We start from the raw sequence: 14920 nt of genomic DNA, 5'->3' as shown, positions 1-14920 counted from the left end.
CATCTTCATCTTCATCTTCATCTTCATCTTCATCTTCATCTTCATCTTCATCTTCATCTTCATCTTCCTCTTCATCTTCATCTTCATCTTCATCTTCATCTTTATCTTTACTTCATCTTTATCTTTATCTTTATCTTTATCTTTATCTTTATCTTTATCTTTATCTTTATCTTTATCTTTATCTTTATCTTCATCTTCATCTTCTTCCGCGACTTGGTCTTCATCTTTATCTTTTCCTTTATCCTGATCTAAATATGTCCATTCTTTTCTTCATTTACATATTCACCCCCACCATTGTTATTAGGTTAGGTATTTAAATTTTCCTTCCTCTTTGTCTTTATATTTAGGTTTTTTAGTTTTATTTTAATTTCCGTATGTATCCCTTTTTTCTTCTCCATACTCAACTTTACCTTCTTCCTTGTTTAAGTCTAATCTATTCCTGTACATACATATGTACATCCATCTTATTCCTAAACTGCTGCTAAGCACGTTTCTGTAATTCACTATCAGTATTAAAGCATACATTTAGGGGGCATTTCCGCCCCAACCATGTACGTGTATGACATTAGTATTGGTGTCACTTTTGAATTGATTTTTTCGCTCTATTTTAAACTAATTTGAAATTTTAAAAATTGCCTGCACATCAGCATCAAAATACCTTTCTAATGGTATATAATTGTTTATACCTAAGAAGTATAGTTTAGCCGTAAAAGGGGTGTAACGGAAACATGATTGCCTATTTATATAATTGATATATTAATATTGGGCTATTGGTACAAAATAAAAAAATTGGGAAATTTTTTTTTTGTAGTCAAAAGATTGATACAATACAGCAATCTTCTATTGAAAAATTTCAACAGATTATTTTTCGCGACTGGGATAAAGAAAAATATTTGGGTATTCACACAACTGGGATGCGATTTGCACCAAATTTCGGCAAATACCCAATCTTGTTACACTGCCTTTAAACTTGTATTTATACGGAGGTTATTAAAGAATGCGCTATAAAAAACTAACCAAAATTAAATAACAACAAAAATAATATTTTAGACTTATCAAAATTTGGTGCGCCTATATTTTTTTCGACTACTGTATATAAGTTGACTATGATTACTTGGCCGTGCTATCATAGTAGCACAAAGCCAATAATATTTGACCTTCAAAAAAAAAATACGGACAGGAATTTCAAAATTTCAACCCTACTTGTGTGAAATATTTTATTACTATCAGTATTTTTCTTTTAAAAAATTTATGCTGAAATAAATATGAAAATAAAAAAATATTTTTGGCTACGGCCCTGCTGTGGTGAGTTGGACGACAGTTGCCAGAATTGCCCTGTAAAAAAAAAAAAATGGCCAACGAGAGCAAAATTTTATCCAGGTACTCACAATGTTATACGAACACCATTGATTGATCCTTATAAATATTTGCTGCCACACTGCATATTAAGCTGGGTCTCATAAAACAGTATGTCAAAGCTCTAGACAAAGATGGCGATTGTTTCCAGTACTTAGAAAAGTTTCCTGCGATAAGTGATGCGAAGTAAAAAAATAAGGAATTACCAATGGACCCCAATTTCGGACTTTATTTGAGGACGCAAATTTTGTTGAAAAAATGAACGGCATTGAGAGAGCCACTTGGGTATGTTTTAAAAATGTGAGACAACGACGTGCACAATACCATGGAAAAGCGATAATCGAATAATAGTCGTTTATCTACTACTAGTCGACACTCGCAATAGGGGTGTCTGTCGCGTCTACGTCAGATGGTTGTGATCCCAAAACGACATTCACAGGTCGAGAGTCAGTGTAAGTCGGGACCGACTCCCTGTTGTTGCTGTTTTTGCTGTTGTTGTTGTTGCTGTTGTTTTTGCTGTTGTTGTTGTAACAGCATACAAATTCCCCAGAGTTTTAGGGGAATGATGCTGGAGTGATAGGCCTTGGCCAGATATAAATCAGCGTCGTTCCGGTTACGTATGTAGACCCGACTGTCGTGGAAACTACAGACTCTCTGTGAATGCCGTTTATGACCTGTCGGTATGCTGTCAGGTCCAGAGGTTGTTTTTTGAACATCTGGACTTCGTCCGTCACTTCGTAGAGACTGCCTGTTGTCTGTTGTGCTGCGGCGGAGGAGCCTAAACGGCGTGCGAGATAATTGAGACTTCCTGAAGCGTATCAGCGTGAGATTGGAGAGGTTCATGTAGAACAGTGTAGAAGATAGCACGATGTTTTACCCCTATTCAGTCATTTACATTAGCGGCTATATAAAACTAAATACCAAAATTTTATGAAATAAAAAGCCGTAGTTTTAATTTTATATCTAAAGCATTTTCATACGAAAATTCAACTTTATTTAGTGTAAACACACGTCTCTTGTCCTTTTCTACTATAATTTTTATTTTTTTTTTTTTACAATCACTTTAATTTTTGTTGACATTTTAAACAAATAATCTTACAACAGTGGACTATTGAGTAACTGAATTGGTGGCATTTATTATGTATTTCATTTTGAAATCGTTAAACTTGAATTCCAAACTACATACAAATAAAAGTTTACTTAAAACTTAAAAACGAATGTAGTAAAATAATTATTATAATTAAATTAAATGTTTTCTGTAGTTAAATTTTAATGGTTTGCTTTGATATTTTTGTTTTCTTCTTTGCCCTTTTGCTTTCATATAATTAAAATGTATGCATGTATGCATGTATGTATATAAGTAATTTGAAGTTGTTGTTTTTGCTGTATTTGATGATTTATGGTTGTTGATTAGCTGGTTTGGTTTATCGGTGTCACTATTCTAGTTTAAAAAAAAAAACCAAAACTTTTAGAACGCTTGCTGCTGCTGCTGCTGCTTCGACCATTTAGTAGCCTATGCGCGAACGCGCAGACTTTGAAGTGCCATACAAACGATCCTCACGTGTGCTGCGATCACGCTCGAATTTCTCATGCGAACGTTCACGTGTCTCGCTGCGCAAGTGTGGCGACTTCTCCTACAAATGTCGAGTTGATAAAATATGTGTAACAGTTGAACAATGGAAAAAATATATGTATGTATAAAAGCTAGTTACCCTCGTATGATATTTATCGCGTTCACGCAAATCGTCATCGCCATTTTGCACTGAAAAGAAGATGAAGAAAATTTGCGATAGAATTGCAGAGAAAAATATGTATTGATCAACGCCTGCCTACCTTCCCGTCGCCGCTTATGCTCTGTGTTGGAGCTCTCCTCGAGTCGTTCGCGTTTGCGTCCCAATTTTCGTTCTTTACGTGCATCCTTCTCCTCTTCGGTTAGCTTTTCTTTGCGTTCTTTATTCTTAACACCACGATCTTTCTTTGTACTCTCAACCAAATCATCTATAACCTGTTTCTGCAATTAGACAAATATAAATTAAATCATATTTCTATAGCGCTCCGCAAATCTCGACGTTCTACTGTGTGTTGGGTCTTTTATTCGTGTTTTGTTTCTACAGGTTTGTTAGTTATATAAACCTATGCGTGGCTAATTTGCATTATTAGTAAATAGCTTATTTATGTTTTACTCATTTTGCTTCTAACTTAATATGTTTTTCAATTACACTCTTCACCCACCCCCTACACCCCACTTACCAACCATTCGATCACTTCAGCTCGCTTATGACCAACGACAAAACAACAAAACAGCATAAGAAGAATTGGAAATGCAGGCAGCGGAAAGAAAGACACCTCACAAAGTGTTTAGAAAAGAAATGTGGATATTGATGGGTTTGGGCAAGTCGATCGATTTCTAGTATTTTCTGTACTTGCAGGTCCAAACGAAGCTGTTGTAGCCGCACTATCGACTCCTGCCTCAATCGGCAAATATGATTAGAAATTAAAGCTGCGTCAGAGTAGTCGTTTGGTGCTGCGTTCCAAAGGTATTTTCTATTGGATGCGTACAATTTAGCTTTTTTTGGTGTTGATTGTTTGTGTCTCCTTAGCTCCGTTACCGCATGTTAAATGAAGATTTACCGCAAGAAAAGTGACGAGTGATTAAAGACTCCCCAAAATTTTAATTCTCCAACTGCTTTCAATAGCTCCGCCAAATTTTTTTTGTTGTCCCAGGAATGGTTGCATTGAGTAAAATCTTCGCTGTTGTGTATACAGAATAGATATATTACGGAATGGTAGGTTTCCAGCTTGCGAATCGGTTCCTTTTAGATGCTATTCAATTGCGGTATACCATTTTACTGCTTCTAACGCTATAACTAAATCCCGTTGTCGTCGTCCAAAGTCGTATCCATTGTTTCCTCGCAGTGCCTTTTCATTTATTTCATCAGCAACTCTCTTTAAACGTTTCCAAAGTAACAGCAGTCTGATGTTTTGCAGATGCTCAAAGTCTCTTCCTTGCTGCCAGTTGTAAGCTGAGCTGAAAGTTCGTCTAATTCTGTTGAATAATGGCCGAAGTAGCGTTTTACCCTTAAATGCACTGCAGTTGATGTGTTCCAATTGTTATTTATTGCCTTCTGGTGTAAGAAACTCCAAGTATGTTGAAAATGTGTATTCCCCTCTTACGGATGGATTATAGCGAATCTTCTTATAATTGTCAGCTGATGATCATCTAACGGTAGATTGAGTGATGTGGTAAAAACCGCGTAAAGCAATTTGCAGACAAGCACCGTATGAACTACGTAGTCTCTTGAATTTTAATAAAGACTGCGACCTCATACACGACTTGAATGTGTTTTAAGGGCTCCAAATTATCGTTATGTTTGTTGTTTTTGTTCCAGCAAAAGTGACAAATGAAGTTTATTATTTGATGTGTTGAAAATATATTCGAGTTGGAGAAGGTGAATTCGATTCAGTTTGATGTGTCGAGTATTTGCGCATAGATAAGCTATTCGTTCTTCCCTCAATGAGTACGGATGTCGGTGATATGTGGACGGAATGATTTAAGTTATTCCCTAAGTCTTTATGGACGTGAGTAGTTGTTGTCGGAAGTTCTTTTATTACTCCTTTATTTCGGATTTATTAACCTCTTAGGATAGTTAAAGTTGATTTATTATTTATATTCCTCCTGTCTGGTTGAGGTCCAATTTTTTCGACGGCAATGATGAATCCTGGCAATTTGCTTAGTTCCCCTCGACGGTCCCACGTTCAGTCATCTCTAAAATAAAGTTTCCTTTCATTGTAGTGTTTGGAAATGCTTCAAAATCAGTGTAGGCCCAAGCTGCCACAAACCATTCTATTTTCGATGCTAATGTGCTGAAGTCAAGATCCTAGGGCGGGTTTCTCCGGTTCGATGTGGTAATGTACAGTCACCTAATGTGGGATCGCATATAAATTAGCTCGCCAACTCCAGTTCAAGTTAATTTTCATTCAGCAATCGCAAGATTTCTAGCCAAGAAAAAGTTCCTTTAGTTGTTTTAGTTCCCTTTGCATGTTTTAAGCGTGGATTTTTCATGGTTTCATATTCTCTCCATTACATTTTGCTGCCGTCGAATTGTTTAATACGCCGCTGTATATCCTCGAGGTGGACGCCAAATCTTATTAGTGAATGATTGCATGCAGTGCGTTGCATATAATTAATGGATAACACATCCTTGCAGCTTGCAATAGTCCACTGTCGCTCTGGTAGTTATGGAATGCGTCGTGCGAATTTTCGTGTTGCTTTTCAAATTTTTTCAGAAACCAGTACATTTGGTCGATACTTTAATAATACTTATTGACTAGGTTACATGCTTATGTAAGAGTTTTGTTATAATTAAGAAATTCCTGAAGTTTTTGACTCAATTTGTTTTAAACAGTATCTGTTAATATTATCACATTTGAATGCGCATTCAAGTTTTTACAAAAAAACAAAAAAGTGTATGTATGTACATATATATTACACCTTAAGTAATTACTTTTATAATTCTTTTTCTATGCATTTTATAACCTACAACTTAAATTTGTGTAACAATTCCATAATTCTTTTGACTTATTTGAGATGTTCATAATTTCTTAAACTAAATTCGCTAAATTCTTAATAATTTTCGAAACCTCAAAGGTCCATATTCATACAAAAAAATTAAACAATCACATATGCTAACCCTCAAAATATAGAAACAAGTTAAATTTCATACAAATAAATTAATCTACAGCATCAAAATCTACAGTGTCTACTCCTCTTGGGCACGTGTGCGCGCGCGGTGGTATTTATTTGCATCAATGGCAAGACTTATTTTCACTTTAATGTGTTGATTTATTCACAAAGCCTCGCGTGTGCTTTTAAAATCGACTGTTTACTTATGGATGCGCTGCTTCGTTTGATTGACGCAAATGGTTTACAGATATTTTTTTATTTTTTTTTGTTTGCTGTCCACAGTAGTTTAAAGCTGATTTGTTATTGTTAATATTTTTTGATGGTTTTGCTTTGTTTCTCCTCTTCAATTCGTTTGCTAACATCACTACCAGTTACTGTTGCTGTTTTTGTTGTTGTAGTTGTAAGACGCGCTAGTATCACAAAGTTGTGGCAGTGGTAATTTGCTGTTGTGTTTAGCATTTCTGTTATACACAACTGTAATGTCGATTTAGTTGTCTTTATTTGACCCTTCTGCTGCGTCTCCACATAAAGGCCGCGTCCCTCTCTCTCTCTCTCTGTCTTAGCAACTACGTTTGCACCAAAATACTAACCTTTGAGTTTGACGAAGAAGTTGTCGACGACTCCACTTTGCGGCGTTTCGTATCTGTGAAGAAAGTTGTACAAAATGAGCGCATAGCAATACAATCAAAGGCTAAAATAAGTTGATAACCTATTTGCGGTCATCTCTTACCTTTTTCATATTCAATAACATCCTGACTGCGTCGATGCATCGACGATCCGTTGCTCTCATTCGATACTGAACTTAAATCCCTAGCACGTTCACGCTCTCGGTCCCTCTCACGCTCACGTTCGCGTTCGCGCTCATATTCATGATGCTCATGCTTGTTTTCCACTATCTCAATATGTTCTACAGCTGGTGATTCTAAGCGGTAACGTTCTTCACCACGTCGCTTTTCGCGTTTAGAACGTGTGGAAATTATAGTATTACTGCCACTAGTCACACTACTACCGACGCCACCACCAACTCCAGCACCACCGCCGGACAGCTCCAATTCATCATTATGACTGCGATGTTCACGCTCACGCTCTCGTTCACGCAACTCTCGCAATTCACGCTCACGCTCACGTTCACGTTCGCGTTCCCTTTCACGTTCCTTCTCACGCTCCCTCTCTCTTTGCTCGCGCTCACGTTCTTTTTCGCGTTCCCGCTCCCGTTCACGCTCACGCTCACGCTCGCGTTCGCGTTCGCGTTCGCGTTCACGTGTACGTTCCTCCTTCTTGACGTCCTTCAATGAACGGCTGCTACTACGCCGTTCACTGTGTTCGCTGCGATCGTTGATCACAATTGAAGTGGAGGACCTCGTTTCCAACTCGTTGCTTGAAGCAATGCTTGTCACAGGCTCGCGATCCATTTTAATGACCTGCTTTGGGGCTTTTTCTTTTTCACGTTTTTCCGCTGTAAATTGTTTATTATTTTAACCATTCAAATAGTATATAAGTAGCATTCATAAAACTTACCACTCTTCACATCGCCGTTGCTCACTTGCTTGGCCAAAACGGGCGTTGTTTCATGTTGTGCAGTGGGTATTTGCTGCACTACTGGCGCTGGTTTTGGAGTAGTTTCTACCAAGTTAATTATATTCGTTATCGCTGTTACATTATTGGTCGTTGCTGCAGTGACCACACTAGCTTGCGTGCCTGCGCTAGCCAATGGTGCAGTAGCTGAAACGGCTGCTGCAACCGTTGCTGTCGCAGTAGCAGATTCAACACGCAACTGTCGCTCAGTAACCTGATGAAAATCGCTTTCCTTTATCATCTGTGCAGCCTTCGTTTTTAGCTGTCCAATGTAGCTTGAGGCAATCACAAACAAATCGGGACGCTTACTTTTCTCTTCTTCACGCACTTTCTCCACTTTTCTTTCAATGATTTGGGCAAGTTTAGCCAGTACTGGATAATGCGGTAGTATGCGCATGAGAATGATAAGTGCGTTACGTATTTGCATATAGTCTTTAGAGTCCAAACAGAATACGATTGCTTTGGTAATTTTATAATGCCATTTATGACAGACATGGCGATAGTTTTCATAGCCAACATGATCGTTTGCCTCGGAAAATTGATTGCTGACACGGAATTTGGTAACAAAGCCAGGATAGCTGGCGCATTCCTTATTGAAAACAGCCTGATCGGCATGCCAACGCATTACGGTTTCCAGCATGGCACAGAGAAAGCGACCATAGCGGGTGGCCTCGTTTTCAGTGCAGGACGTGACGGAGTAGGTGATGTCGCAAAATATCTAAGAACAGTTTTAATGACTTAAGGTTTAGGAATAGTTGTAGGAAAACCACTGACTCACCCGATCGTAGCATAGGAGTGTGGAGAAATTGGCAGCTTTTAAATTATGTATGGTGTGTACGAATTTAGCGCAGTAGAGTGCATCGAGGGCAGTAAAGGTGCACCTGTTTAGTAAATTGTGTGAAAAATAAGTTCCTTCTTTGAATGCACAAATCGTTACCTTGGAAAGAGACACAACTGCAGGAATTGTGTTATGGTTTCATTTTTTGCTGATTTGGCAGAACGCGATAGAAACCAGTTGTCCTTTTGTTGTTGCAAACGTTGTAAAATCTTATCAACATGCTCCTGCTGCTTTTTGCGCTCATCCTGCAATTTATCCATCAAAGCAATGTAACGTTCCTGCTCTTTCTTATTCTTTGAGGCATTCTGTAAGAAAATATTTTGCTCGATGGATTAAAATTATTATATTACAATTATTTTCGCAAAAATACCGAATCCTTTGAGTCTGCAGCTTGTAGTGAAAGTTGTTTCAACTTGGATATTTCCTTCTGATAACTATCGGCGGGCACTTGCAAATCATACATACTAAGCGACCAGAAGGTCACCAAAAACTGTGGACTAATATCCTCCCACACTTTTGGACCATGCAATGGACGCACTGATTCCACAATAGGATTCATAATTAAATTAGTGGCTTCCAGATATTTTTGTAATTTTTGATTAGTTGTCAATTTTTTGGCATTGGGATCAGCCTTGCGTAACTGATCGTACTTTTGCTGTTGAGTAAAAATAAATTATCTTAAAATTACTCTAGAAAATTATTTGTCTCATGCATTTACATTAATTTGATGCGTAAACATGGGACGTGCCAAGAAGAAGGCCACATCTGCATTGATGTGATACTCTTGCAACATGGCAATGATCGATGGCAAACGTTCGACATATTCATCCACCGAGTAGGTGGAACCAAGGAATGTTCCAAATTGTACTAAAGTATCCTGGCATTGATCGTAAAGCTTGCCAACAAGTTTCAAATGGCTTTGCGCCGTCTCACGATAGATTACGCAATGTTTTTGTTGTGCCATAAGCAAGCAAATGGCAACAGCTAAGTCATTGTTGGCGAGCGCATCCTTCAGGCGCTGTGAAGATTTCTTCGTATTACGCACTTGGCTAAAGTAGCCGGCCTGAAAGTTGAAACAAAAATTTTTGGTTTTTTACTACATAAAAAGGTTTTAGCTTCAAAAAAGCATTTAGCACACACCTCGCCGCGGAGCAATTCACCACCGCACATGGCATTCAAATGCTCATTAGTCATTTCTTCAGCCGATTCGACTCCGGCCATTTTTTGCACAATTTCCTTTAAGATTAGCAGATCCAAGCTGTTTACAAGCGCGTTAAAAATTAATTCAACATATTCTTTATTAAATTGATTTATTTTAATACAAACCTCTTTTGCGATTTCAATTGGTTAGCTACATATTGCAATAGGCCACTCAGTTCGATGTTATACTTTTTAAAGATTGCACCACAAAAGGAAGCTAAACTTTGTAGCCACAGTGAAATCGAAGTGCCATCGTGCTTGAAACGATCCCTATCAGCCATGGCTAGCGCCTCAATGAGACAATAGCCCAAACAGTCAAACGAAAGAGATGTAAGATATTTTAATGAATCCACGACAGGACCAATTAAGTTATCATAGATTTGAATTTGCATTAAGATCTACAAGCGAAAATACTTTAGTCATTTTAAGTTATTGGGGTTAAGTTAATTTAAAACGTACATAGTCAAAGAGGAAGCCTGGCGCGCAATGACTATGTTTGCCAATCAGACGTCCCACTGGCTTCACATTCTCCTTACTGACGCGCTTCATCAGCGCTTTTATATTTTTGTGTGCCAAACCTCGACGTCTTATTAGAAGTGGATGTACTTGATACGTGTCGTTCTTCCAACGGGCATATAAACTATAGCTGTTTCGCAAAACAAAACAAAAAGAAAACTTGGCAAAATACTTTAAAACTATAAATGAAATATCATTTACCGAAAGTGGTATGGAAAGAATTTCAACACAGTCCAAATCTCTTCAGCCATTGGACAGTTACAGTCAAGATAGGAAAGCGCTGGCAATATGGCTGCGTCCATAATAGTCATCACCTCAAAGTAGAGGGTTTCCGATTCAGTATTCGGTGTAGGAGCATTTAGACTATCCACACCCATGTCGGTCATTATTGTGCGTAAAATGCGTATAAGTTTATACATAAGCACTGTGTCGAAATGCAAGGCGGGTCCAAGTGCAATCACCATTGGTATGGTGTAGTTACGCATTTGAGAAAATTCACGTGCTTGCAATTTTTGAAGCAGTTTTTTGTCATCACTCAATTTTGTACGACGCATATTAGCTTTGAAGCATTTCTCTGTGTACACATAATCAATGGAAATGTGTATAAGTTCGGCGAGCGCACGTGCGATAGGTTCATGTACAATAACCGATTGCTCAGGTAATTTTTTGATAATCTTTAAGGCGTTTTCCCAATCACCTACTCTGAGTAATCCCTCACACAAACCAAATTTTTGATTAGCATAGTATTTTTCCTACATAGTTAGAGAGCGGTTAGCGAATTTGTTTTAAATTGTTTTTGAAAACAAGTTACCTCATCATATGGCTTCTCCATTTCGGGCTCGACATGTTCCTTATCCTTATTCGTTACAATTATATTCAATTTACGCACAAATTCTTTTGCCTCGGTTAGGTCGCTCTCCCATTCGCTAATTATAGTTTTATCGACAGGTGTAAGCTAAATAAATAAATAAAAAAAAGAAAACTAATGGTGCCACATTCTATCTAAAAAAATATGAAATTTTACACACCCATTGATAGATATCATGAAGCTCAATGACACCGTACTTTAATAACAGCGAACAAACGTGGAAAAGTGAGCGGGGCGTTCGCGTTTCAGCGAAGTAACGAAACTTATAACCGAGTACTTCACATATAATTGAACCAGTTGGCATGTACGCACGTAGCAATGGTATAAAAAGATGCCTTCGTTCTGGGCGTGTCTCAAATGATTCAATTATTATATCAAGTACACGATTGGGATCCAAATTGAAGCAGCCTGTATTTAAGTAAGGATATTTGTTTTATAATTGTATTGTACAAGTTTTATTTCATATACCTATGAGTGATTTAATGATATCCATTATGCTTGTTGCAGTCACGCCTTCTTCAAAATCCTGATTTAACTCAGTTATTAGCTTGGCATAGCCTTCACTCTCCTCGCGAAAGAGATTAAAGCGGCGTTGTTTATAACTGAATGCATTGGATTAATATGAATTAAATACACAACCTATAATGGTATCATACTCACTAAAGCTTAGTTTTTATTTTGATAAATTTCGTGTAGAACACCTTATTCTTTACGATTCCTACATCTTGAAGGGTGTCTATTTCTAAACGCTCCTTTATCAACTTATCCGAGATCACTTTGTCGAGATCTTTTACAATCTGACTGAACATGAGACGCTCCTCCTGTATGCCATCGGTCAATAGTGAAGTTTCTGCATCCAATATATTCACAATGTCCAGAATAACAGATGGAAAATCAGTATGCAGTGCCTACGGTAATAAGACAAGAAATATTAAAACTTCCATCTTAACGCACATATCTTGGACTTATATTCAATACCCTGCAATTTCACAAAATTGAGAATCTGATGCAGTGGACGTTCACTGAGCCCTAACGGGTTTCAAATTAAAATTTTACTTTTACCCCGCTGATTGTAAGTTTTTGTGGTTTTTCCCCAATATCAGTTAAAATATACTGGTTACTAGATAATTAGAAACGATTTGTCTCTAGAAGTTCTGACCGTTTATTTTTATTATTAGTTTTAATTTATTTTTTGTTAGTAAAATAAATATATATGTAAAACAAGAACAACAAACAAAAACAAAACAAACAACGAACAATTTTCGAACATACTTTGTATGGAAGAAAATGCGTAACATGGTTAGCAAAAAAAAATCTCAAAAATCAACAAGAAATTTCGATTAAAAAGTTTGAAATTTTGATGACCATTTTTCGAACCTTGTCGAATTATTATAAATCTTGTACAAAGTTTAAAACTTTGAGATTAAGGGTTTTCGTTGTAGCATGAATTATTTTTCCTAAAAAAAAATTTATTAAAATTAATAAATAAAAATAAATATTCAGACCATTTAAAGAATAATCCTTTCTAATTATCAGGCCACCAGTGTATATATTAAATAGCTTTTGCATTTAGTAATTGTTTCCATTCATTTTATACAAGAAGTATTCAGAAATATTAAATCAAATCTTAAGATTGGGATGCAAGGAAAAAATTGGTTAAGTTTTCTGGACAATTAAGATTATCGAACGTCAGAACTCCAATGAAGTCAAATCTTCGTTGGTCCTTGAGTGCATTGAGAAGCTAAACAGCCTTGGCAGAAACAATAACATTAGATTAGCGTGCAGGAGGAATGCGCCAGGCAAAGAGTTTACTGGGAGGGTTTAACAAGAAGAGATTCCAAAGCTTGATAAACCTCCCAAAAGATAGGCTTAAAATTCTAACAGGTATCTTTACAGGACACTGAAGAGTAAGTGGTCACCTATGTACATAAGTTGGGCATATGGTCTAATGATGTTCGCAGGTTCTGTGACTTGACCACCGAGTGTGATGCTAATATCCTTCTAATATCTGGGGGTTATAATCCCTAAGCGGAGCCGAAGGCCGCCTACACAGACAGAAGTTCTGTGCGAAAATACTGTGGTCAACATAGCCGGAGTCGGACTGATGAGGGTCATTTCTTCTAAGCTCGGCCGAGGCCACCGACACGGAAGGGTGTTCTGCACAAAAATGCTGTTCACAGAGTTTACATTTTCTGCGTCAAAATGCTAATTGTAGACCATTTTTCAATGGGTCCCCAGGAGTAAGTGAAAGGTTTGGAGGGGTCGGGGGTCACCTTTTAAAAAGTTTGAACTGTGCTGTTGTGGTTGTAGCGGCTGTGCTCTTTCTAGTGGGGTGGGAGGGATATCAAGAGCCAGAAACTACATTTTGTGAAATTTGCAGATAGAAGGTATTGAATATTAGTCCTCGATATGTTATTCTTCAAAAATATCAGTGCATAGACATCTCCGCATTAATTTACTTACCACAACATCTGCCAAAGTATTCAACACTGTATCTTTCTTCAACGTGCAGCGTAATCCATGCCATAGTAGATCGTAGATTGCCCTAGATATCCCAAATTTAAACTCGTCATTTTTCCCAAAAATCGGATTATCATTTTCCTTCACTTGTTGTTTTAAGAACTTCAAACTAAAATAAAAATTTTTTCGTTTAAGCAATGTTGTAGTAAACGCATATCACTCCTTTCATTATTTCCGGTCACATACAATTCACTCTTCCCCGTCTTTTCAAAGTTTTTAAATACATCCGCATTGAGCTTTACGTCCATCATGCTGTGTCTTAGGCGTCCCGCAGCTGTTGCAGTGCTCGCTGATGTTGCAATGGTGGTGGTGGCGGCGGCTGCAGCGTCTAGGGCTCCTGGAGCACCCGTACGGTTGTTGGTTGTCAAGGCACTATCACCACTTTCAATGAAACTGCTTGCGTTATGTGCACTTTTTCTGTCTGCATACGGCGTTATGCCTGTTGTAGATACACCGCTACTGGCACCACCAACACCAACGCTTCCACCTTTCGCCGTCGTCGTTGTACCTGACCCTGTCACAGCCGTCTGCGCCTTCGTTGAAGTCCGCAATCGCCTCATACAGTAATTACTAAAGAAGTCGAAAAAACAATAATTTTAAAGCAGCGTCAGAAATACGCTACACGTTTTTTTACAGTTTTCCCGGAAATTTTACACAAAATTTGCACGATTTTTCTTAATTAAAAAGGGCGAGAATTCGATAGTGTACCACAAATTAAGCGTTTTGGCTGTCAAAAAAATAATTCCTATACTCCTTGACAGCTGTCAAATTGAAGAAGAAGCAGAGAATAATCGCATGGCTGGGTTGGGACTCTACTAAGATATGAAAATAAATAAATAAGAAGAAAACGCTTATTTTTATAGCAATGCCAAATAAGAGATGTAAAACTATTAAAACGTGTAATTAATTGTTAATTTTTTGCTAGGTTGAGTTGTGCATCGTCAAAAAATTAAAGGCTATTCATGTTCGGCTTTGAATAGCAACAGCTGTTTCGGAAGAGTGCACACTGAGACGTAGTGATAGCAAAGAACGTAGATAACGTAGGTCTACGTTCTTTGGTGATAGAACTTTCTCAAAAAGTATCTTTACTAGTACTCATTTAGAATACTCTAAAAAAGAATCGACGCCACGGTTGCCGTTTTGGTCCAAATGCACCAAATTTGGTCCATTTCTTTCGTTTGGTCCATTGGTCCAATTCTTTTTAAAATGGTCCCTTTCACAAGCCTTTGGTTAGGTTATTATCACCCTTTCACTTCATGCAATAGTTTCGCGTTTTCAATTTTTAACCGACTTCCAAAAAAGGAGGAGGTTATCAGTTCGTCGGAATATTTTTTTTTTGTATGTATGTTACCGCATAACTTTG

General features: G+C 37.6%; 1 protein-coding gene across 2 annotated transcripts; it reads right to left on the bottom strand.

Moving 5' to 3' along the window:
• Positions 1-2667: 2667 nt before the first annotated feature.
• On the bottom strand, positions 2668-14301 carry LOC118740673 (THO complex subunit 2). 2 transcript variants are annotated; one of them, XM_036472286.1, is made up of 21 exons: positions 14192-14301; positions 13744-14127; positions 13501-13666; positions 11698-11945; positions 11506-11639; positions 11198-11445; positions 10981-11124; positions 10371-10921; positions 10113-10299; positions 9780-10051; positions 9594-9711; positions 9172-9516; positions 8824-9108; positions 8553-8758; positions 8394-8496; positions 7559-8333; positions 6771-7496; positions 6631-6683; positions 3190-3367; positions 3069-3118; positions 2668-2990 (listed from the first exon to the last, which is right to left on the bottom strand). In XM_036472286.1, the coding sequence occupies exons 2-21, from the start codon at positions 14115-14117 to the stop codon at positions 2862-2864; spliced, it is 5292 nt and encodes a 1763-aa protein (XP_036328179.1). In that variant the 5' UTR covers positions 14118-14127; positions 14192-14301; the 3' UTR covers positions 2668-2861. The 2 variants fall into 2 exon arrangements, with proteins under 2 accessions (XP_036328179.1, XP_036328178.1); XM_036472285.1 differs by having other exon boundaries at positions 13744-14300.
• Between the last annotated feature and the right edge of the window lie 619 nt (positions 14302-14920).

Source organism: Rhagoletis pomonella, unplaced genomic scaffold, assembly GCF_013731165.1.
Source record: "Rhagoletis pomonella isolate Grant_MI unplaced genomic scaffold, Rhpom_1.0 Rhpom_scaffold_00006, whole genome shotgun sequence".
Taxonomy (NCBI): Eukaryota; Metazoa; Arthropoda; class Insecta; order Diptera; family Tephritidae; genus Rhagoletis; species Rhagoletis pomonella.
This window is presented reverse-complemented; position numbering and strand designations above follow the sequence as displayed.

Bases quoted from the DNA above. Each gene is read 5' to 3' on its own strand.
- LOC118740673 (XM_036472286.1), bottom strand. From the start codon at position 14,117: ATGAGGCGATTGCGGACTTCAACGAAGGCGCAGACGGCTGTGACAGGG. The intron at 9,517-9,593 runs GTGTGTGCTAAA...TTCAACTTTCAG, and splicing joins GTGAATTGCTCCGCGGCGAG to GCCGGCTACTTTAGCCAAGT. The intron at 9,109-9,171 runs GTAAATGCATGA...TTTACTCAACAG, and splicing joins TGTTTACGCATCAAATTAAT to CAAAAGTACGATCAGTTACG.